General features: G+C 39.9%; 1 protein-coding gene across 1 annotated transcript in view; it reads left to right on the top strand.

Moving 5' to 3' along the window:
* Nucleotides 1-23,243, top strand: part of zzef1 (zinc finger, ZZ-type with EF hand domain 1) — a 66,084-nt gene extending 42,841 nt beyond the window's left edge. The window contains 13 exon segments of the mRNA XM_046838942.1: nucleotides 416-558; nucleotides 1,494-1,675; nucleotides 3,157-3,462; nucleotides 5,005-5,105; nucleotides 5,232-5,367; nucleotides 6,189-6,548; nucleotides 6,928-7,071; nucleotides 7,745-7,913; nucleotides 8,861-8,959; nucleotides 10,134-10,299; nucleotides 16,587-16,737; nucleotides 18,674-18,745; nucleotides 21,243-23,243. Of these exon segments, the coding sequence (XP_046694898.1) occupies nucleotides 416-558; nucleotides 1,494-1,675; nucleotides 3,157-3,462; nucleotides 5,005-5,105; nucleotides 5,232-5,367; nucleotides 6,189-6,548; nucleotides 6,928-7,071; nucleotides 7,745-7,913; nucleotides 8,861-8,959; nucleotides 10,134-10,299; nucleotides 16,587-16,737; nucleotides 18,674-18,745; nucleotides 21,243-21,323 (2,110 nt within the window). The 3' untranslated portion in view covers nucleotides 21,324-23,243.
* Nucleotides 23,244-25,190: the final 1,947 nt, after the last annotated feature.

The raw sequence follows: 25,190 nt of genomic DNA, 5'->3' as shown, positions 1-25,190 counted from the left end.
ATGGTTTCCTTTTTCTACTGTTTCATGCATATTTTCTGTCTTAATTTTTTTTCCTTTTTTCATGACACTCTTGCCTCTGGCTTTTTTCCTCATTGGAGATCGAAATGTAAATGTACACATTCTTTAGTCAGGTTGTGCCAGTTTAATGCGAACAGGTTTGTTCAGTAGAACAATAGTTTGAAATCTGTGAAATAGTTTTAAAGGGCATTAATTAAAAGTGCCTGAAAGATTCCCTGGTGTGTCTTCATGTAAAAAAGGAGCAGTCAAGTCCCAGACGCGAGCCATGTTTACGTCTGGCTCATCTCACTACAACGTCAAACAATCCTTCACATTTTAAAGGGCTTTTGTGACGAGAAGCTATAAACATAAATGACCATGATCCAAAAATATACCTTTCTGAAGTTAAACAAACGGCTGGGTTTCAGGTGCTGTGCATGGGAACTCAGTCGGTGTTCATAGACAACGCTAACGAGCAGCACAACATCATCCTGCTTAAACACTTCACCGAGAAGAACCGAGCCGCCGTGGTCGACGTCAAGACGCGGAAAAGGAGGACAGGTGAGAGTATTTCTGGAGTGTGTTCTGACTAGATTTCTATGGTTATGACTGGCCTGGATTGGACCATTTTATAAATCAATGCTTAAAGTCTTTCTGGACATGTTGTATGATGAAAATTACACATGAACATGAGAACATGAGATTCTTAGTACCTTTTGATTCTATTCCACATTTATTCCCATTTGCTATTTACTCTTCTGGGAAGATGTTCCACCAGACTTTGTAGTGGTTGTAGAAATTTGTACTAATTTGTCCTCAGCCAAAAGGGTTTTAGTAAAGTCATGTACTGATGTAGGATGAGGAGGCCTGGGGTGTTCAGTAGGATTGAATAGCAGGACACTCAAGATCTACTTCAACCATGTCTTCATGGAGCTGGCTTTGTGCACAGGAGCATTGTCATGCTGGGTCTCCTAGTTCAAGCGAAGGGAAAATGTAATGCTACAGCTTCCAGAGAAATCCTATACAATTATATGCCTTCAATATTTTTAACAGTTTGGGGAAGAGACGTTTTGAAAAGAAAGAAAAAAACGGGTGTCCCTATACTTTTTGTCCATATATTTCATATTTTGGATTTATTTATTTTTCTTTTTTTAGGCTTAGGGTGCTTTATGTGCTTTATAGCCATGGTGCTCAAATTGTATTGTCATAAATGTGAGCCTAGTTGACTTACAAAAAAAGAAATAATTAAATACAATTATTTTATTTTAACTGCCATTTTAATCAAATCAGAAATCCTGCATCTTATATTGGAACAGCACTTTCTGATCTGCTGCACGAGTTTAAGAATTCAAAGCCAAACCTTTTAAACCCTCATTTCATTCATCACCCCAAAATATCATCGACTATTTCTCTCCAGCACGCCCCATTGTGGTTTCATTCTCGACTTACTGCACTGCATTTATTATGTCTGTACTCATTATTCACTTTCCTCACAGTGAAGGATTACCAGCTGGTGCAGGCTGAAGAGAGCTTGGCTCTCTCCAGCCACTACCTAAAGAACTTGATCTCCATCGTGAACCAGCTACTGCAGACTGGGGTGGACAGAAGCTCCCCCGACGCAGTGGAGGCCACCTGGGTGCTCTCGCTCGCCCTCAAAGGCCTCTACAGTATCCTTAAGGTAACGCGAGCTTATTATCGCAATCGCAATCGCAAACGCGCACAAAAAGCTGACGCACGCGCTCCGTGGTCGTAGTCTGATCATCGATATTTGTTTAGTGATATTGTCAAAAAATCTATTTTTTTTTATTTCATGCAAGAAGTAAAAGCAACAATATTAGAACGCTTAATGAACTGTACAAGTTCCATGTCTGTGATGTGTTTGTTGGTAACAAGTTACTAGATACTAAATACTAAATATATTAATTCTGTTATTCTTTTGAGAGTTATAATGAAATCTCTTTAGATTTTTTCCCTTTTTTTAAATTGTTTTGTTTATGCAGGCTTTTGCGGATTGACATTTTGTCTTGCTTGTGCGTGAAATGCAGAAGTGTCAGTTTATTGTAGATTATAGTCCTTTTTTTGTTGAATGGTGTAAATGTGGCCAGATTCTCACATCATACATCATTAGCAGGTGATCAATTAGGCCTTCTACAATTCAGATTTAAAGATTTGTGGACACCTGACCAATATACCCAAGAATCTTTCTGAACCTCTGGGAAGGATTTCCACAAAATTTTGGAGATATGGCTACGGGGGTTGGTGATCATTCACAGCCAAGAACATCACTGAGTTCAGGCACTGAAGTAGTATGATAAGTCCTGTTTATCCGAAGGATGTTCAATGGGGTTGAGGTTGGGGATTTTCCTCGGTTCTTCCACCTCAGTAATAATGTGTTTTTGGACTTTGCTTTATGCACAGATGCATTGCCATCCTGGAACATGTTCTGGCCTTTTCGTTCCAGGGAAGGGAAATTGTAAAGCCTACAGCATGTAAATATATTCTATATAATTGTAGCTTCCAAATGTTTTAACTTTCCAAGTTTAGGGAAGAACAACAAATGTGTGTGATGGTGGTGGCTGGTGTCCACATTCCTTTCGCTGTGTCACAGCAGCCTAGCTTTGTGATTTGTCATTATTCCATACCTAAAGATTATCGGATTAATTTCTTATTTAGATAGCTCATGCAGTAAATGGTAGTGGAGTAAAGGTGAATAATACACAGACTGTTATTTGGGTTTTGTGTTATTGAAATTAAAAGAGATAACGCTGTAGTAATCATGCCTATTTATTTCTACCTTGGAATTGATTCAATTGCTGACTTTTGAGCCCTAGTGTATGTGGTTATAGTCAACTTAAAAAGATCTGAAAAACAGCAAAAAAAGATCTGTAACCCAATGGTTACAATGAATTCAACAGCTGAGTTTGTAGAAGTAGAGAACAGGGGAATTTGGTCAGACCTGCAGTTATTAGCTCGCTTTGTTCTTGGCACCATACCAACATTTGTGTGGAAATATAATATAATGTATTGGCCTAAAGACTCTGCTTTTCAACTCTGCATCATCGATTATACCCCAGCAGATGGTAAAAAGTGTGTGTGTGTGTGTGTGTGTGTGTGTGTGTGTGTGTGTGTGTGTGTGTGTGTGTGTGCATGTGTGGACAGAAGCACGGCAGCGAGCAGGCCCAGGAGGCCATGCACAGCGCCGGCCTCATGCAGCTGCTAGTACGCAAATGCAGCAAAGGCACGGGCTTCAGCAAGACGTGGTTGCTGCGTGACCTGGAGATCCTCTCCATCATGCTGTACTCATCCAAACGCGAGATCCACTCCATGGCCGAGGAGAGCGAGAGCGGCGAGCGAGAGGAGGACAGAGAAAGAGAGAAAGAGCATGACTCTGACTTTTCCAGCTGCTGCGCTGAAGATGTTGACCCTCTCGAAGGATTGGACGAAGAGACAAAGGCCTGCTTCCAGGTGAGAGTGATGAACAGGGCAACACAGACATTGTCATGACTAAGCTCCAAGCAGGCACATTAAACATAACCTTTTTTTTTTTTTTTTTTTCTTTTTTTTTTTCCTCCGTTTATGGGATGCACAGTCATTTCAGAACGCAGGAGTACGGATGCACTGATGACAATTTTACCACTTAGTGCATGTACTAATAACAGAATCGACAAGTCGTCAAATCTGTGTGAAAACAGAATGCAATGATTTGCAAATCTCATAAAAAAAAAAAAAGTTGGGACGGGGCAACACAAGTAAGTGTTGTTAAGTCAGTAATAATGGTCTGTGGGAAATGCAGTGCTTCGTGTGTAGTTAAATAGACTAAACGAAGCAAATTACTTGAGCCCTAGATTAGTGTATCTTAGAAAAGTGGCCCCCAACCTTTTTTGCGCCATGGACCGGATTAATGTCGGACAATATTTTCACGGACCGGCCTTTAAGGTGTGGCGGGTAAATATATAAAAATAAAACGATACGACCGGCATAAAAACTGCTATTATTTCAATATAATAATAAACGTGAATCCACTGTTTATTTTCATTTTGATAACTTGGGAGTTTGAATTTAGCGGTAATGTATTATGTGTTAGCAGCCGGAGGAGCCCCTTTAAAAAGGTAGCGGATGGAGGTAAGTCATGTGACCGAGGAATCATGACATGCATCAAGAGTGAGTCATAGACAGATGTAATGGAGAGAATCCGGTAATTTAAAAAAAAAAAAAAACATAGTTCAGAATCAGATAATAAATAAAACGGAAATAATGTAAGAAAATCGATACTTGGATGCTCGTGATCTTTAGGCTCTCATGGTACAGTTCTTCAGTTTAAACATTTGGTATGTTTGTTCTACTGTGAATAAAATTTGGGGTTATGGGATTTACAAATCATTGCATTCTGTTTTTATTTACATTTTACAGTGTCCCAAGTTTTCAGAATTGGGGTTGTACTTAATATCAGTCAGTCAGGGAATCATGGAACATGTTATGATCGCTGTTTCTCTAGATACCTATTGGTCATCAAAAATGCCTATGTTTTTGTACTAGGATGGTCGTACTGAAATGTGTTTGATAGCTATGTTAGTAACATTAGACCTGGCAGGGTTGTGGGGATGCTAAATGGGTTTTGTTTTACTTCTGTCCATAAGCAATTTCTCTCACCTTGCCAATGTACGTGTTAGTAATGAACTTCTCATGCTGGGTTTGATGTTGAAGATGTTCAATCCTCTCGATACGTTTTGCGCAGTTTGCAAGCTGCTTCGTTTTAATCACCGTCATTAATTAAGTAATGATTAGAGACCCAAAACTGTCCTAGCATGACAATGCCCTTATGCAAAAAGACAGCTCTATGAAGATATGGTTTACATGGGTTGGATTGGAAGATCTCCTCCTCACCTTATCTACCTTTACTGACTTGTGGCTAAATGAGCACAAGGGTGTTCGTTTGGGGTCACTGATGTGTGTGTGTGTGTGTGTGTGTGTGTGTGTGTGTGTGTGTGTGTGTGTTTGCGCTTTCAGCTTACTCATGATGCTCTAAACGCTCCATTACACATTCTGAGAGCTTTGTATGAGCTCCAAATGAAGAGGACAGACTCCTTTTTTCGTGAAGTGCAGAAACGGTGAGCAGCTTTTTCATTTCCTGTTCAAAATAATCCTCCTTTCAGGTAATGTTCGGAATAGCAGAATAATAATAATAACCACAATAAGAATTGTGAAAATGATCAGAAAACGATTCTTTCTGTCAGATTCGACGGAGACGTAATAAAGACTGATGAGACAATCAGGACACTGGCACAGAAATGGCAGCCTGTAAAACGCGCACACTCGGACGAGCGTCATGCAAAGGCGGTGGACACGGATATGATCATCATCACCTGTGCGGTATGTTTCTCTCGGCCATTCTTAAATGTTAGATGAGATGATAACTGATGGTAAGCATTACAAGGAAATCTTGAGTTTTAGTGGGTTTCTTTAGTTGAAGTACCCTGTTTAGACAAAAGTGATGGGACACCTGACTTTTCCAGCCATATGTGGTTCTTCCCCGAACTGTTGCCGCAAAGTTAAAGTCAAGACAATTGTATAGTATGTCTTTGAATGTCCCTTCACTTGAACTAGGAGACCCATCCATAAAGAAACTCCATGGTTGGAGTTGAAGACCTTAAGTGGCCTGCTATAGAGCTTTGACCTCAACCCTATTGAACAACTTTAGGATGAATTAGTATGCTGACTGCACCACAGGCCTTCTCACATCACCTACATCAGTTCCTGACTTTACTAACCCTTGTGGCTGAATGAGCACAAATCTCCACAAGCACTCAAATCTAGTGGAACATCTTCACAGAGGAGTGGAGGTCATTATAACAGAGGTTGGGAACTAAACGTGGAATGAGCTGTTCAGTGCGCTCATAGAATCTTATTGACAGATTTTTATCCATGTAATGTATATACAGTAGTATTCACACTTAAATGTACACACTGCATAATGGTTGAAAAAAATCGTATCGTTTAAATTTTTTTAAAGACATTCCTCTTTAATTAGCAATTATTAATAAATTATTCAAAGCATATCTTAGCACTTACCTGGCAAGGTTTCTTTCAGAAGTGGCTGTGGAATCGTTACCACAAAGAAAAATTATATATGGTACAGATGTACTAAATATTATTTGTGGGACTCTGAACTTCTCCAATCCCCTATCTTACAGTTAAAGCCGAGCCGTTGCGAGACGGCCACCGAAGAGACGAATGCGGTGACCCAGAAGCTGATAACCATCACAGAAAGCGAGCTGCAGCTCAGTTATGCCAAGCAGCGGCGCACAAAGAGCTCATCGCTGCTGCACAAGGAGCTGGATGCACGCAGCAACAAGGCTGTTCGCCACTACCTGTTCCGTGTGAACGAGGCCATCAGCATCCTGTACGCCCGCCATGTGCTGGCTCTGCTGCTGGCCCACTGGCCCGACTGTGCACCTATCAGGGAGGAGGACTTGGAGCTGAGTGGAGCCTCACACATGGCCCACATCCTGGACATGCTCATGCAGCTGGAGGAGAAGCCGCTGTGGGAGAAGGCACGTTTGTGTTTAAAGGCTTACACACAACAAAAAAGTTGGCAAAATACTTTGTTTTTATTGTTAGCATGTTTGCAGCATTTTTGGTTTAGAAGGAGAACATGGAGTGTGGTGCCTTTTCTGGAATGGAAATGTAGATAAATGTATAAATAAGATTCAACCTCAGTCTTGTGGGAAACCTTTTTCTCCAAACATCTACATTATCCATCTCCATCTACAACTTTTTTTTTCTCCAAAGCATGTTTCATTCAGATCCTCTTTATAAAACCTGCATTCCAAAATCAGTTGAAAACTTTTCTTAACAAAGGTCAAGCATGCTTGTGAGTGTGTGTGTGTGTGTGTGTGTGTGTGCTGACTGTCCTCTTTTGTCTTGACACAGATTCTGCAGAAAGTCATAAAGGGCTGCAGTCAGAACATGTTGGACAGTCTGTCCCTGACTGCCTGTCAGTTCATGGAGGAGCCTGTTATGGCTATGCAGGTCCGGGAATCCAAACATCCTTACGACAACAACACCAACTTTGAGGTATGAAACCAGAGCTTCTATTCTCATTTTGCTTCATGTCTGCCTCCCTATTCAACCGTCATCCTGCTTTCATACAGAATTCATTCCAGTCGTGAGCTACTGTATATACTGACCCAATATTTCGCTATTTTTTTTGCTTCCAGTCCCCCCCCTATTTCACCTCGATGCTGGCTACATACAGCTCATGTACTGACCCCAATCTTCCTGACAACATTTTGTTTTAGCAGAATGAGTCTGTCCTCATTCTGCTCATATAAACCAGTTTACTGCTCTCGTTCTGTCCTGCCCCGTAACACTTTTTGCTACCATACAGCTTCTATACCTTCCTTATTTGTTCCTATGCTTTCACAATTTTGCTAATATTATCTCCTAATTTGATCCATCCATCCTGATTCCTGATTCAACACCTCGGTTTACCCAATTCGACCACTGCCATCATATTACTCTCCTTTTTTTTCAGTTTGCCACGAGTCTGCCATTATTTTGCCTTCATTCTGCCCCATAACCTCCCACCACACCCCCTTTCAGCTTCATGTCACATTCTACCTCTAAAAACCCACATTTCACTCGATTTTGCCCTATCCTGTCCCCATTTTGCCCAATTCTGCCATGACAGTGTGAATTATTATATGAAAGATGCTTGGACATGCTCTAATTTCCCCCAATGTTTCAGGACAAGGTGCACATCCCAGGGGCTTTTTATCTGTCGGTGAAGTTTGACTCTCGCTGCCAAACTGAGGATGGTTGTGATGAGCTGCAGCTGGCCAGCAGCGCCGATTTCCAGCAGGACCTGCACACCTTTAGCGGATCCTACCATAAATGGGCCGACGTGGAGATACCAGGTAATGGGTTTACACGCTTGTGCAGAGCCTTGTCTAAGTTTTTAACCCCAGTGTAACTTTAACAGCATTCTCATAAACTGCTGTCCTGATGGAAGACGAATCTCTGAGAGAGTCTTGTGGATTGGAACAGGTTTTCTTCTTTGATAATCCTGTATTTTGCTTCACGCCCCTTCCACTTATGCCTGATTCATTTCCCATTTGCTGATGATGAAAAACATGCACTTAGCCTGATTCTACCACCACCATGCTTCATGTAGAGATGCACCTCTCAGGGGTGTGAGCATTGTTGAGTTTCCACAGAATGTAATGCTTTGTGCCAAAGCCATATTTCTCTTTTGGGCTCATCTGACCAAAGAACCATTATTTTTTTCCAAAAAGGATTTTACAAAATACCTTTCAAAAAGTGTTGCCTAGTCCTCCATAATTTCCAGCTTTGATGGATGCCTAGGCTGTCAGGTAAACATCTAAATGATCTAAAGATCTAAATAGTGGATCTTATGTTGTCACTGACATTAGCATAATCTGCTGTTGTGCCGTATCTTTTAAAATAATAGATGCAAAGGTGCATCATGGGATATTCAAAATTTGGATTGCCTCATTCCTATAACTTTGTCCCAGGCTTGTATTAATAGATCTTTGGTCTTTATGATGCTGTTTGTTTAGCTATGTATAGCTCTCCTATGAGTACTGAGACCGTGATTACCTATTATTATATAAATTACTATTTCAAACTGTACAGATTTTCTCCTTTACTTCAGTGTTATAGATTATTTTGTATAAATGCTTAATATCAAAATCACAATGAAATCATTTTGGTTCCACGAGGGTTCCTTAATGTAGTAAAGATTGAATACTCTATAAACGGCACTATATAGCGCTTGTTGTAATGTAAGAAAGTAAAATGTAGTAAGTGGTGATTTGTAATGGTTTTCTTTTTTCTCCTATAGGGGACACTCTTTACTACAGGTTCACGTCGGATATGAGTAATACAGAGTGGGGCTACAAGTTCACTGTGACTGGAGGACACCGCGGACGCTTCCAAACTGGTCAGCATCTCTCCCACCCTTTAATAGCGTAGTCCTGTTTTCTTACATGCTTTATCCTAATTTTAGTAAAATGGCTCGCAGATCTCGTCTATTTCAATCAAAGTTGCTTGACCCAGTTCTACCTCAGCCTGTTCTCTGCGTGATTGATTACTGTAGTCATTTTCGGGGCAGCAGCAGGTGCACTCCCCTCACCTGCGCCCCCGACACTCTTAATTATCAGACTAATTGAGTCGTGCACCTTTTCTGCCCCGACTCTGGAACGACGAGTCTGTCTTAGAACATCAAATAGCCTTTTTTTCCCCCTCCATTCCCTGTGCAAAAATGTTTTGTTTATATGGACCGCTAGAGTCATTTATCTCAGGCAGGAGGGGAATCAGGGTAAACTTGGCAACCCAGGTTTTTTCCGTGGCCCCTGGTAAATAGTGGAAAATGAGTCGTGATGGAGTAAAGGACAGATTTTTTTTTTTTTTTTTTTTTTTTAAACAAAGGATGATGTCTTTTTTCGTTGCTCTGATTTTGGAAAGCACCTCTGCAGTAACAAAACAAGCACTTTTGGTGAGGGGAACAATGTTCAGGGGAAAATCATCCTTAACTTTTTCTTTCCATCTGGCTAGAAAAATCCAAACATGTAGTGCTTTGTCGTTGGCTTCATTATAAATATTTCCGATTGATGCCCAGGACCCCTCAATGTCCATAATTGGCAATAATCTTAGATATGCTAAACCAAGGATTTCTTTTTCTTTTTGTTTGAATGTCTAAGAATCCTATTGTGTGGAAAATCTGTTACTAAATCAGTTCTCGAATAGCTCACTTTTCTGGTGATGTAGCTTATTGGAAAATTAACTGATCCAAGAATGTTTTCTATTTTCACTGCCAAACAAACCATACCAAAGTACCCTGGCTTAATTTGCTTACCCATCCTGCCCGGATACAATGTGGGCCAAGCAAGGCCTTATTAGTGGAGCTGAAAATAGTGCAGACCAGTACAGTAAAGCTCACTCGTCAGAGAGCTGCGTCTGGTTGGAATTGCTTTTCTAAATAGAAATCCTCATTAAGAGTCCAAATCTAGTAATACGGTTTAATCCTTATTAAATGAGATGAATTAACCGTAGAGATTTTGGTGTCTTCACTGATCCAAGTAATCAACGTTTACACTTTATTTTTCTGAACGCAGGTTTCGAGATCCTGAAGCAGATGTTGGCCGATGACCAGGCTCTCGCCCATTTGCCGCTGGCAGACATCTGGGAATGGCAGGTGGGCGTGGCTTGTCGGCAGACAGGAAGTCAGCGTCTGAAGGCGATTCACCTGCTGCTGCGGATACTGCAGTGTTCTACTCAGTGGTATGTGCTAGTTATACTGCTCTCTCTCTCTCTCTCTCTCTCTCTCTCTCTCTCTCTCTCTCTCTCTCTCTCCCCTTTCATTCACTTGGGTTCTCTCAGTCATAATATCATTAACAATTTAATGCAAAGAATCCTAAAGGACAGGACATATGTTGGGTTTCTACGCTCTAAAGAAAAATGTGTATTTGCTCTGTAGTTCGATCCCAAGCACTGTTCTGCTAATACTGAAATGCAAGTTTAGATCACATCGAGTCAGGACAGTTTTCATACTGCATTCCGAAACATTTGCATCTTCTATTTGAGGTTGCTTCTGATGGTTGGGTGAACATATCCCTCCCGTTCCGAGGGTGGTGAACTGTCAGGCCATGAACTCGCATGAAATGTATAATAATATAAAATTCATTTAATGTCCCTGCGAATTGCCTTGAAAAACACTGGATGTGTTGACTGACAGGAAGTCAATGCTGGGATATATCAAGTGGCCCCTCCCCTTTTCAATAATCAGTAATGTTAATATCACCTCAAAACTTGGGTTACGTCATACTTTATAGCTAGTACTTTGGGTGCAAGTCAACTGATCATCATTCATTTGGGAAACAGACATGTTCAGACGGCCAGAAACACATTTACAGCCTGGACATTGTCTCAAAGCAGCTTCAGAATTAAAGCGAATTATGTGTATTTATCCTTGATGAGTGAGTCTGGGGCGTCTGTGGCAAGGAAACACTCCTTGAGAGAAACCAGACTTGAAAGGGGAACCCGTCCTCATTCGGGTGATATCAAGAGTATGATTATACATTTTAAAACGATACAATACACTGGAGAATGAGAACTAACTCAAGCACCATAGTTTGTGATTATGAGTAATTTCCTTTCTACAGTCTTATACAGTCAGTTGACGTTGTGGAACCAGGGGCTACTGAGCAACTCATTAAATAACTCAACATTTGAGATCATTGTAGATCCAACAGCGACTTATTTATGCCAGAGCCTTTAAAAATTCTGAAAGGTCCAATGCTAATTATATTTGACTGCACATACACTATATAGACAAAAGAATTGGGACACCAGCCAAAAGTGTTTCTTTCCCAAATTTGGAGGCGCACGGTTTTTAATAAGACGTCTTTGGATGCAGTAGCATTACATTTTTCCTTCACATGAGCTACGAGCACCAAACCTGTTCCAGCACGACAACGCCACTTTGCACAAAGCCAGCTTCTTGAAAATACGGTTTACATCGGTTGGAATAGAAGATCTTGAGTGGCCTGATCTCTGATCTCAATCCTACTAAACACCTTTGGGATCAATTGAAACACTGACTGCACCCCAGGCCTCCTCACTCTACATCAGTGACTTTACTAACACCCTTGTGGTGTAATGAGCACAAATCTCCACAAGCACAATCCAAATAGCAGAAGAGTGGAGGTTATCATGGGGACTAAATATGGATATGGTTTCTTTTGATGAGGTGTTCCACAAACTTTTGTCCTTGTTTGTTTTGGAGCATGCTAACTTGTAGTTTATCTTGTAGATAATCAACCAACATAGTAAAACTAACATTTTGTGGGGACTTTTTTAATAAAATAATTTGCATTTATATTACATTTACTTACCGTAATTTCCGGACTATTAAGCGCACCCAAATATAAGCCGCACCCACTGAATTTTACAAAGATTTTTATTTTGAACATAAATAAGCCGCACCTGTCTATAAGCCGCATTGTCACACTGAAACTAATGAACTTTACACAGGCTTTAATGAAAGACAGTGTCTGTTACACGGCTTGTATCTAAACAGTAGCCTACCAAGAAAGTCATTGTTCACTATCTTCCTCCTTCCTTTCACAACAATTTCTCTCGAGAGTTTATCTTTTGGCATCGTCGTGCGTTTAAAAATCATCATCGGTGAAGCTTTTCTCCCGATGCCGTGCAGCTCAGAACACAGGTGAAGTGTGTTTTTTCATGCCCGGTTGTTTTCAGCGTGACGAACGATCCGCATTTCCTGTAGACAGTCCGAGTGAGTAGCAGGTCAAACGTCAGAGGAACCTCATCCATATTTATGATGTGGTGCGGCCTGATTCAGTGGGAGCGCATCTGATTTAATATAAAGAGTTTCATTGGTTCACCTGAACCCTTTCTGCAATTTCATTGGTCTAATGCTATGGGGCTCAGTTTTTTGGCGTGAATTTCATTTTAGTGGAATAGCTACAGGTGTAGTTGCGAGAGACAGGCTGATATTTATACATTTCTGCTTCTTTTCTGGAAAAAGTTGCCCTGATATTCTTCCCAAAGAATATTCGTGTTTGGAAACATCAGCAGATATTATTGCTTCTGGCTTCTTCCCGTGAATATTGTTCCGTAATGCCAATGACGTTTTTCATAATGTCCCATGATATTATATTTCTCAATTACCACATGTTTTGACATACAGTATAAGGCTCTTAGTGAAAAAGCATTTACTGCCATAGTCTGTAGCCATGACTAAAATATCATTTAGCAAATGAATTTGCAATTTTAATCTGAGGAAATAAAGTTTTTTACAATTTCACCAATTGTGGCAGCTTGGCAAAGATAATAGCTTATTGCCTAATAAAAGGAAAGCAGTGTTCCAGAAATCTTTTTAAAGCATCAGTGTTGTCGCACCAAATATCGACTTTGTTTGACTTATAACTGTTGACTACTCAATGTAATCATGAAGCATCTCAGTATGCAAGAAATATAATAGCTGCACCAAAAAAGGAGCTAAAATGGCAATTTAAAAAATATTTAATGTGGCCAAGCTGAAAAAAAAAGGGAATTTTTTGTTGTACTGTAGATTTTTCACACATCTGCTGACCCCTAATTCTAAACTATTATCACTATTTTAAAGAGATTTAGTATTACTTAAATTCCATCAGGTGACAGGATTTTCACCAAAATTGGGTTTTATTCGACTCTGAACAAACAGCTACGCATTATGAAATTTGTAATGTTTCAGATGCAGCCCTAATATTTACACTTTTAGTAGAGCAGTTTGGAATCAGCTGTAATAATGCCTTCTGATTGTCCATGTACCTTTTTTTTTTTTTTTTTTTTCCCGTTATTCTTATTTATTCTAATCCTTTTAATTATTATTATCATCCTGAAAGTATTAAGCAGTTTCTAAATACTAATGTTTTCAAATCATCAAGCCAATTTTTGTAAGAAACTTTTCAAACGTCTGGAACGATTCCATTTCATTATTCTGACCTCTGACACTTTGTTCATGAGAAGGCAGGGCTTTGAAAGAGGATCACACTTTTAAGCCCAAATAATGGAGTGGAATTCTTAACCACATCCAGTCAGTGTTTGCTGGCACTCGTCATCGTTAACAACCTGCAACTCTCTCTAATGAAACTACATGCACTTCTGAGACAATTCCTAGGTGCATGTTCAAGTCGAGCTGGATATTCCTGCTCAGTCCATGTTGAGTAGGGAGAGGTGGGTCACTAAAGGAGCGTAGCTAAGTGGTCGGAGTTCTTCGCGCCACTTTAAAAAATGTTTTAAAAGGCAATTCTGAAGAATAGGCATCCTATAATGGGCAGAAATGCACAGCTGAGCACAAATAAATAAAAAAAGTGCAGGTGCCTTTTGGGTTTTATTTTCAATACACACAAGTGAACATTTTGTCCTTAAAGTTGATGTGTTAGAAGCAGGAAAAATGGGCAAGTGTAGGGACTGAAGTGAGGTTTACAAGAGCCAAATTGTGATTGCTAGACGACTGGGGTCAAAGCATCTCCAAAACTGCAGCTCTTGTGCAGGGTTCCTGGCCTGTATCTATAAGTACAGGTCAGTGGTCAGTATCTATTAAAAGGTCCAAGGAAGGACCAGTGGTGAACCGGCGACAGGGTCATGGGCGACCAAGTCTAGGTGTTATGTCTGGTTGGTATATATTTTATTTATTTATATTTATATATATATATATATATATATATATATATATATATATATATATATATATATATTATATAGAATTATATATATATATATATATATATATATATATATTGATAGAAACTGATACTGACCATTAACATATTTCTTTTTTATAATCTAATTTTCTTTATAACTTTATGCACAAAAATGTGTGTGCGCGTGTGTGTTCCAGATTTAATGTTTAGTCAACTATAAAAGGCTGAACACAGATCCAGAGTAAATAAAGTTGTTGCCTCATTATCTCATGCATAGTCATTTAGAAGGTTGTGAAATTCTCTGTTAATAAGTTGACAGTTTTGTGTGTGTGTGTGTGTGTGTGTGTGTGTGTGTGTGTGTGTGTGTGTGTGTGTGTAAGCGTCTGCACTTTAGATTTACAAAGCTTTTGCATATAACACTGGCCGCATGTGTTCTTCCTTGATTGTTGCCATGACAATGGGTTCACATGCCAGTAAGGTGATTTGCATGTTTTCCATGGTGTCTGGACTCCTGGACACGATCATCCCCAGCAGGCTGTGTGTGTGTGTGTGTGTGTGTGTGTGTGTGTGTGTGTGTGTGTGTGTGTGTGTGTGTGTGTGTGTATCTAAAATGAGAATATTATGGTCTGTGAATAAGTGGCTGGAGGAATAGGCCATGCAAATGGCTCTCTGCCCACCTGTGGCTGAAAATGATGCAGCAGTGTGCCAGAGCACTGAATTACACTGGATCACTGCCTATTAAAAAAGAATGATCTCATTCTTTTTTTTTTTTATATTTTGTATGTGTATGCGAGTGTGTGTTTATATCTGTGTACAGATCAGACCTCGTGCACAAACACCACACAATGTGGATGTGTTTTCCTGCTCGTGTGCTGTTGAGTTTTGCTATTTGAATGCTATCTGGACTTCCATAACATTTACTTACTTAATGGCGGAGCCCATTTTCTGTTTTCACTCGTGTATTTGAAACTCATGCTTCAGTATTTTGGCTAAACGACCTGGTCGGCCTTGATCAACTTCAACAATGATGGAATGATGGATGAATAGATATGTTTTTCCTTTGAGTCTTGTTTTCAAGGTTTTCTCCTCATATCCTGTCAGCGAGTACTTCCTTGTTACCATCATTTAGGGATAAATTCATACATTTGTCAAATTTATGTTGTTTTTTATAAAAAAAAAAAAAAAAAATTCTTTATTTTTTTTCTCCAATGTAGTTTTTTACTTATTAAATATAAACATGATGGATGCAAGCAGCTACTGAGAAGCCAAGCACTTCCTTACTTGCCACTTGAGATCTCAATTTGATTGCAATACTTCGTGTTTGCTGAGATTTTGCTGTACTCTTTCCTGTAACTTTTTTCATGTTGCAAATGAACCTTAAGTATTTTTGTTCAGTTGAACATACAACGTATGGACAAAAGTTTGTGGACAACTGACCATAAGATTTGTGTTTTTGTCCCCATTTGCTATTATAAAAACCTCCGGTCTTCTGGGAGGATGTTGCACGAGATTTTGGAGTGTGCTTTTCCAGGGGTGTTAGTAAAGTCAGGTACTGATGTAGAGTGAGCAGACCTGGTGTGCAGTCAGCATTCCAATTCATCCCACAGGTGTTGAGTAGGGTTGAGGTCAGAGCTGGCTTTGTTTACTGGGACTATTTCATACTGAAACAGGTTTAGACCTACTAAATTTAATGCAACCACATTCAAATAGTCTTAATATGTAAAAGCATTTCTGAGATTTTAAATTACAAAAAGAAAAAAAAACATTACTAAGGGTACATTAATCCAAAAGAAGCTGAAACGCTGATCATCCATCTCCATACCCCTCTTTCCTCCACATCTGCCTCTTTCACACCAACCACCAGCATGTCCTACCTCACCACATCCATGAACCTCCTCCTTGGTCTTCCTCTTTTCCTCCTTCCTGCCTCCCTGCATTCTTCTACCAATATATTCCATGTCCCTGATATGCACATGTCCAAACCATCTCAATGACGTTATAGTAAATGATTAAAACACTTTTTTCGTGAAAATTCTGTTGATAATATGATCTGAACACATAATGAATGTGCGTTAGTGCTAATGGTCCTGGGGCGTCAGCCAGCATGAAATAATAGTCTCATTAATATTCACATACTAAATGTTTTAAATATTTAAAATGTTAGTTATTTGACTGTCATGTTCCCCTTCAATAAACCATGTGTGTGAAAAGGATTTCATATGTTGGAGGGGACCAAAGTGGCTCTTCAACGATAATGGGGGGGTTGAATTGTTAATAGCTGGAGCACAGCATAATTCATCGCATTAATTATTACATCAATGCAAAATGGTAAGACTAGTATGTGTGTGTGTTTTGCAGGGGCTGTGATTTGACTTTGCTGAGACCACTGTGGCAGCTCTTTACCACCATGGAGGGTGGTCTGAATCAGGATCCCACCAGCATCACGGTCCTGTTGCCTCTTCATCGAGCTCTTACTGAACTTTTCTTTATTGCTGAGACCAAAGCCATGGTATGATCTTTCCCTTCTCCTTTCAGAGGCTTTCAAACACGCGCAAACGCACACACACACACACACACACACACACACACACACACACACTGTGTTTATCACTGTTATCCACTTGCTCACCTGACCAAATACATAGCAGCGTGTGCACGTGTGTGTGCGCGGCTAAAAGAGCAAGAGAGGAATGAAGGAAAAAAAACTCCATTAGAGGGCAGTAGCACATCTTGACAGCTCAAAGCAAGTCCTCATTACACCCTTCCTTACATTTGTACACGCACACATTCTCACCAGCTATGGAATTCACATGTACTGTACATATATAGTTACTGATAATAGCTACACTATATACACAAAGGTTTGTGGACACTTAATTATAGGATTTGTGTATCCTGTTTGAACATCCCATCCCAAATGTAGTCCCCTTTTGCTGTTATAATAACCTCCACTAGATCTTGGGGGTGTGTTTTTGTAGATTTGTGCTCATTCAGCCACAAGGGTGTTAGTAAAGTCAGGTACTGATGTATGGTGAGAAGTTCTGGGGTGCAGTCAGCGTTCCAATTCATCCCAAACGTGTTCAGTACGGTTGAAGTCAAAGCTTTATAGCATGCCACTCAAGACCTTAACCATATCTTCATGGAGCTGGCTTTGTGCACAGGTGCATTGTCATGCTGGAACGTAGTTCAAGTGAAAGGAAAATTAAATGATACCACATCCAACATACAATTGTGTGCCTTGTATAGTAAATAAATTGCAATCGACAGGAAATTGTTGGTGTAAAGAAAAAATAATCATCTATAGGCTTTTTTATTAATTCCACATTACGTCATGTCGCCTCATAGGACCCGAGTGGTCATTTCATTCCCTACATTCTTATACATGTAGACACGTTTTAATCTTATAGGTAACTCGAACACTCGATTATAAGAAATTTTAGAGGTTTAACTTTACCTGAGGCATAGCTTGTGCTATTTAAGTTATGGCAGTAGACCGGATAAATATAATTTTTTTGCTAGACATGTTTTCTTGCTAGATGCTTTTCTTGTGGCATGCAAATCAACATCAGTAAAAATGCACTCTATAACCATTAAATGCGCTGCACACGTATGGGCCGCTGATTATTGTGTGAAGCTATAGGCAGCATCCTACTGTGACTTTGCTGACTTGGTCTGTCGAACCAGGAACCAATCAATTCATGTTTATTAGAGAGCTGGGTTAACTTTTTTACCATGTACTATTATGTCATTGTGATTGCCATTCAAAAATACACCACAGTCAGTGATACCATGTTCCCCTGAAAGCAGTTCAGCTCAAACAGGCTCTGTGTAACTCCATTAACATTGTAGAAAGACCAAAGCACATTAAGAAAAAAAGACCTTAATCACTCCCTAAAAGTGAGGAAAGGTTCTGGGAACATGGTGCACCTTCTTACCATAGATGGCATTAAGTCGGTTTAAAACAGAGCTCCAGAGAGAGAGACGAATGGGTGTCTGGCTTGAATCAGGACGAGGTCTCCTGCATTAGGTTTTTTTTTTTTTTTCTGCCACAATCCCACTTTTCAGTCTCTCGTTATAAACACTGCAATCTTCTTATCTATCTCCAAGCTCGCTGGTCTGTCAGCAAATCCTCCACTTCATAGCCGGTGAATAAATGCAGTTGGAAAATCAATTTGTCGGTGTACAAACAGATGGAACGGCAGCGCTGGGAGACGATAAGGGATGACTTTAAGGCTATAAATTGACCTACTGTTTATTACATTTGATGATTCCCCTGCTGATCTGCACATGAACGTATTTTTTTTTTTTTTTTAATTTTTTTTCCCCCAGGAAATTTAAACACTGAAGAATTAGATGTCTGATGTTATTTGAGAGTGGAGTATTGGTTGTGGAGCATTAGCTGACACATGGCCGCTTTTGTTTCGTTTTGTCTTTCTGTTCTTCAGGAGCAGGGCGTACTCCAGGAGTATCTGCTCGCTCTCACAACTTGCGAACAGCTCGTAACCCGCACAGCTCAGGTAAGACGTCCTAAAGTCCTCCTCTATCTATGAAGTTTGTTCTACTCCTTCAAGTGTTCGAACACTTTGTTTTAAATGATTGACGAAATACATGCTAAAAATAAGTAGCATGAAGAAGTTGTACAAATGCTGGAAATGTAAAAAAAAATAAATAAATAAAAAATAGTACTAGTGTGTGGTGAGTAAAGAATGAACCCATGAGTCACGTGCACTAGCTTTTAATCGATGTATAATCAGTTTGTAATTACACCATGATGTGTACATCTGCGGTTCAAGCTGCAGAAAAGTGAGACAGGACATTTCATTTAATCAATAATTCAGCACTCGACCTTGTTTTATTTTGATCTGTGATATTTTGTCAGGGGGCGGGGCTATAAAATAGAAGGCAAGCAAAGCAGGGCAAAATCTTATTATTCTCAAGCCTGAACACTGAAAAAGTAAATAAAGTGTTACATTACCTGGAAACAATCTATACAGGAAAGTGGTATCTGTTTCAAGCAAAAAGCGCATAACAAAGCAGAGAGAATTAGTGAAAAACTGCGAAATTGAACTGTTAAACAAAAACGTAACAAAAAGAGCTTCTTATCTGACTTTGCTATGAAAAAGGAAACACGTAGCCCCGAGCAGTCATGACTGCATTCGCTGTATCTATATGGTGAGCTACATATCATGAAAACTTAATGAGGTTGTTACAGTTTATGTTTTGTTTTCTCCTTGGCAATATTGAGTGGAATAAAGGTCCTTCAGTGCTGCTGGTTCAAGTTTTAATAACACGAATCCACAGCTGCCGCTGGCGAACGAGAGACACAAAAAGGAAAGCGGATCGACAACAAGGAGGTTGAAGCTTTTAAACACATAATGATAAACGATAAAAGTGACCAGGTTTTGAACGGATGCGGTTACGTTGGTTATAAAAGCGAAAAGGACACGTATTGGGTTGGAGATGTTGTCTGGAGAACTCTGCAGTGTTGTATGGCGTATCAGAGCGAATGAATAGAAATGGAAGAGAAAGGTAAAAAAACAAAACAATACTAGGTCTATTGATTTAATACAAGGCCTTGATGCATTAATGTATTGTGTCGCATTAACGTACACCTGTTACTCACATTATAAGGGACACTTGGACGTTGTCTAATCAGCCAGTCATGTAGCTCCAGGTCCAGACATTCAGTTATGGTTTACATCAAACATCAGAATGTGGGGAAAAGTGTGATTTCTGTGGCTTTATCAGTGTCGTGGTTTAGCAGAAAATGCAGATCTGCCGGGATTTTTATACACATTCATACCGAATGGTGTGGAAAAAAAATAAACACAGAGTAAGTGACAATTCTGTGGGTAAAAAAGCCTAAATCACTCTTTACAACCGCGGTGAGCAGAAAAGTATCCCGACTTGCTTGAAACATCAAACTTTGGCGTGAATGAGCAACAACGGCAGAAGAGCACATCAGGTTCCGTTCCTTTCAACCAATAACAGAAATATGAGGAACAGACTCGCCCAAACTAGACAGTCCTGGATCTGGTTATTTTCTAGTCTCGGAAAAGGGATGAAAATAACCTTACTCTTTTTTTTTTTCCTGCCGCAAATCGCATGCCATCACGATTGGCTATGATTGTAATTGCAGTGGTCTAAAACTTATTAGAACCATCATACTGTTAGTGTTGAACATGACATTTTGTAATAAAAGCAGTTAACCGCTAAATGTTCTTGTATAATGTTAAAGATAGGACGCCAGAGCACTGATTGGGATGGCTCATGTCATACAAAGTGTATACAGTATAATCAGGTAGTTGCTTATACATTTTTAGAAGCATGAAGTTAAATATCAGTTCAGACAGTAAATTAGCATTGATTCGCTTCTTTCAGCAACATACAGCAGCGGTTTTCTGAGGTAAAAATTACTCGTTTTTTTTCCCCCTCAGTCTTGACACTTCTATGTCTCTTCAGGATCAAAGCCAGAAAAGTCCAGAAGGGTTCTCGTGTATCTCAAGGCTAAAATGTTTTCGCTCAGCGGATTGGAAAAAAAAACAACTCGACAATCGCTGCCTCTGCAATGTGACATGAAATCAGAACATGAAATGTCGACCTGTGTGTGTGTGGGTTGTGTTTAACTCTGATGCTTTTAGTAATTATCCTGCAGGGATGCGATCGGTAGAGGTGGGAACACGTCCGTGTTGTGTTGTGTGTGAACACGGTGTAGGCTGCTCAGATGCGCTGAAGTGTACCGTAGCTGCAGCACGCTTCCATTTTGGCTCGGGAAGCATTTTTTTTGGCAGCCTGATTTATTTCAAAAACATTTTTTAAGTGCACATGAACAAACAAAACAAGTCATTTGTGTGACTGTCATTGATGGGTGCGTAGGGGTTGTCAGGACCCCAGGTGTGTAAAAACAGTCTGATGAATTACCTGTAATACTTTGCATTCTCATAACCTCTGGCTGTTTAATTTTTTTTTTTTTACCTTCATTCTGTTTCTTTTATGTCATTCTTTATCGCGCAGGCCCTGAAGAACATCGCTGCTATCAGCCTGGCCATCAATTACCCGAATAAATCCACCAGACTGCTGAATGTTTCTCCGTGAGACTGAGGGGAAAGTCGGCGCTGTCGGCGCGTGTTCTCCATCACTGCCTTATAGCAGGCCGGTGAAAGGTGTACCTGGAAAGCCCACTCTCTCTTTCTCTCTCTATATCTTTTTTTTTCCCGCTCACTTAGTCTCTCTCTCACACACACACACACATACATACACACACAGGCATATGAGCGTCTTCCAGAACCCAGAACCCTCCTTAAAAAAAAAAGGAACACGGTGAGAAGAGCTCTACTCGTCAAGAGTTCTCCGTGCCATTTTAAGGACATGGATCTGAACTCCAAAAGCATCCTTCTTCTTATTTTTTTTCTTTTCCCCCTTACTCGAAGCAGCTCCAGTGCCGAAAACAGGGCAGCGGTGCAGCTTGCCAAATTCGCCACCGTTTTCTTCTGCAAAAGTCGCTCTTTTCCTCCCTTTATTTATGCTCCTCTGTTGCAAGCGCACCTCAGGCGAGACAATCGATCATACCGAAAGCAGGTCACCTCTCGCCGCTTCGGCCCTAAAAATACAAGCGGCCCACACATGCCTCATCTGTCAGAGCTGCTCGAAACTTCAAAGAACAGACCAGAGGTAGCGTCTGAATCACACCGCAGAGAGTCGCTCGGACGTTTGGTTCTCAGCTTCACAAAACGACTGTAAACGTCCAACTGCTTGTATTTATTATTATTATTTTTTTTTAATAATCACTACTATTATGATTTGAATGTTCACATTATATACATACTGTTATATATCCATCCCTTACAAACTCGCTCATGAACTCCTGAGATGTCGGTTTCGATGTGCCATGGGCACCTGTAGCCTTAAAGCGATCGGTATACTGACAGGTTTGAAACAAGGGACTGCTCCAGACCTGAGAATGAAATCTTTTAGGTGGTTGTTTTTTTTGTTTTGTTTTGTTTGTTTTTAAATCAGCTGCTTAATTTTTCTTCAATTGAAGATAAGCAAGAGTAAATTAATTGATATTTTAAACACAGAGTGGCGTGGTGGTGGGAGGTTTACAGAATTGTTTTTTGGGGTGTTTGGTTTTTTTTTTTTTTTTTTTTTTTTTTTCATTGCATAGGACATCAGCAATTAGACTTGTGATTAAAAAGCATGATTGATTTTATTTTTAGTGTGTAAGCTAGAAAAGATTAGAACTAGTCGTCGACGCCAAAGAAACTACTCACCTGCGAGGGGAAAAAAAATGAACGAGGAACGTTCCAGAGGGTAGCGCAACTAACCGGATATTGCATGATAAAATAATAGACGTTAAGGTATTTTTGCACCGCTGACTGAATGGGATTGAAGTCGATGAATAGGATTGAGGTTAAACCCAGACCCTTTAGTCTTCAGCGATTTTGTTTACAAAAAACTAATATTTAAAAAAAAAAAAATGCAAGTACACACAGAGCGTTCGCAGCTTTCGGTGCCTGAACTCCACTTTCAAGATGGTGGCCAAGTAGCCTTCCAGTCTCTCCAAGCCTCAGATCGGAATCAATTTACGTGCCTATGTTTGAAAATGAAGCAATCTTGATTTGTCATGCCATTGTCATAGAAGTTTAAACCGTTATATTTTTTACTATGAGAATTCTATGGATTTCATTTCATGTAAACCTTTTTATTATTATTATTAATTTTTATTTTCATGAAAGTCATCATTTTTTGTATTTTGGTTATCCATTACTTGGTTGATGTTTCATGTAAATTCAAATGGACATGAATGTAAATAGTTCTGTATTATATAATGGTAATTGCACATATAGAGAAAAAAATTTTTCATATCAACTCGCTCCCCGTGATAAATCCAAATTATTTAATATATTGTTCTGGGTTAAGATTTAACTCTTGATTTTTGTATTTCATGGCACTTGGTGGAAAAGAAAAAAAAACCCAAACAAACTTTTTAATTAAAATGCAGTTGATGCTCCATGGCTTTCTGTTTCTCTCTCTTTTTTTCTTCTTTTTTTAAAAAAAATTGTTTAAATGAATTCAGGGTGGCTATTTGTAAAGGATGCATTAATACCTATTTTGTTTTGTTTCTTGGGGCTCCTCGATACGTATACAAACACTGCTGATCGATCTGGGAACGTCACAGAAGGTTTACTGTAGCACCGAGCAGTGTCTGTATCTAAAGTGTGTACCGTAATTTCCGGACTATTAAGCGAACCCAAATATAAGCCGCACCCACTGAATTTGACAATTTGAATTTTGAACATAAATACGCCACACCTGTCTATAAGCCTGTCTACACTGAAACTAATGAACTTTACACAGGCTTTAACGAAAGACAGTGTCTGTTACACGGCTTGTATCTAAACAGTAGCCTACCAAGAAAGTCATTGTTCACTGTCTTCCTCCTTCCTTTCACAACTATTTCTCTCTGGAGTTTATCTTTTGGCATCGTCGTGCGTTTAAAAATCATCATCGGTGAAGCTTTTCTCCCGATGCCGTGCAGCTCAGAACACAGGTGAAGTGTGTTTTTTCATGCCCGGTTGTTTTCAGCGTGACGAATGAGTCGCTTTTCCTGTAGACAGTCCGAGTGAGCGGCAGGTCAAACGTCAGAGGAACCTCATCCATATTTATGATGTGGTGCGGCCCGATTCGGTGGGAGCGCATCTGATTTAATATAAAGAGTTTCATTGGTTCACCTGAACCCTTTCTGCAATTTCATTGGTCTAATGTTATGGGGCTCAGTTTTTTGGCTTGAAGTTTGTGAAACCGGGAAAAACCCAGGAAAAATCCATAAATTAGCCGCTTCATTGTTTAAGCCGCGGCGTTCAAAGCGTGGGAAAAAAGTAGCAGCTTATAGTCTGGAAAATACGGTATCTTTAAACCTGAGTACAGTATGTAGAGCATTAGCAGACAGACTTGGCCCAGAAAAATGGAACACACGTGCATGTCACACTGCTCACAGAGGTGAACTACGCCCTCGATCATGTATTTCAGTTTCTCTGTATGCTCTCTTCATTGTTTCAAACACTGACTCCTCATGCATTGTGTTCTCACCTCGGCCACTTCTGTTTCTCTGTGAAAGACTCTGTGGATGTTCTTGGGTTCTTGTGTAGGACGATGCTGTAATTGCACAGTTTGCACTCTGATGAGCTGTTCATCGAGAAATGCATCAGATTGCAGTCATCTAAAGGCCAACGTTTAGTATAGAATGATGAATTTGGGCATTTTGATGATAAGCAAATGAGCGGGTATCAGTGCCATATTTTTTTTACCCGTATCTGTATTGATTCCTTTTATTTTGTATATCAGAGATCACTATTACTCTATAGTTTTAGGGGTTTTATTTTCTCTCCTGTCTCAGCTTTTGCCTCATGTCTCACTGGTGTGTGTGTGTGTGTGTGTGTGTGTGTGTGTGTGTGTGTGTGTGTGTGTGTGTGAGAGAGAGAGAGAGAGAGAGAAACCTAAGCAAACATCTTGTTCCGCCCTTTAAAACAACATCTCGTATCCACTGCAAATAATTATCAATGTCACCGTTTGTACCCTCCTAGTATGTAACCCATCTGTTGCTTTTTTACTATTGTTGTCCCTATGTTTTCTATAGTATTACATGTCTCGTGTTTTTAGTTTCTCTCTCTCTATCTCTCTCTCTCTCTCTCTCTCTCTCTCTCTCTCTCTCTCTCTCTCTCTTTTTCTCTCTTTCTCATATCCCGGAGGCTCGCATGTCTCCGCTCTTGCTAAATTAAACGCATTCCTCATCACCTGAATGAATGTGTGCATCTTTACTTCAGCTGATCTCATTCTTTCTCTCCTCCTCTACCTGTTTCTCTCTCACTACTAGTCCTCCCACTCGTTTCTGCCTCCCACTACGTTTCCAGCCGTGTGTAGAGGGTGAGCGGGGGACTTTTTACAGTCCCGCCCACTGCTGCT

Source organism: Silurus meridionalis, chromosome 25 (genome assembly GCF_014805685.1).
Source record: "Silurus meridionalis isolate SWU-2019-XX chromosome 25, ASM1480568v1, whole genome shotgun sequence".
Taxonomy (NCBI): domain Eukaryota; kingdom Metazoa; phylum Chordata; class Actinopteri; order Siluriformes; family Siluridae; genus Silurus; species Silurus meridionalis.
The sequence above is the reverse complement of the archived record's forward strand: the minus strand, read 5'-3'. Positions and strand labels throughout refer to the sequence as shown.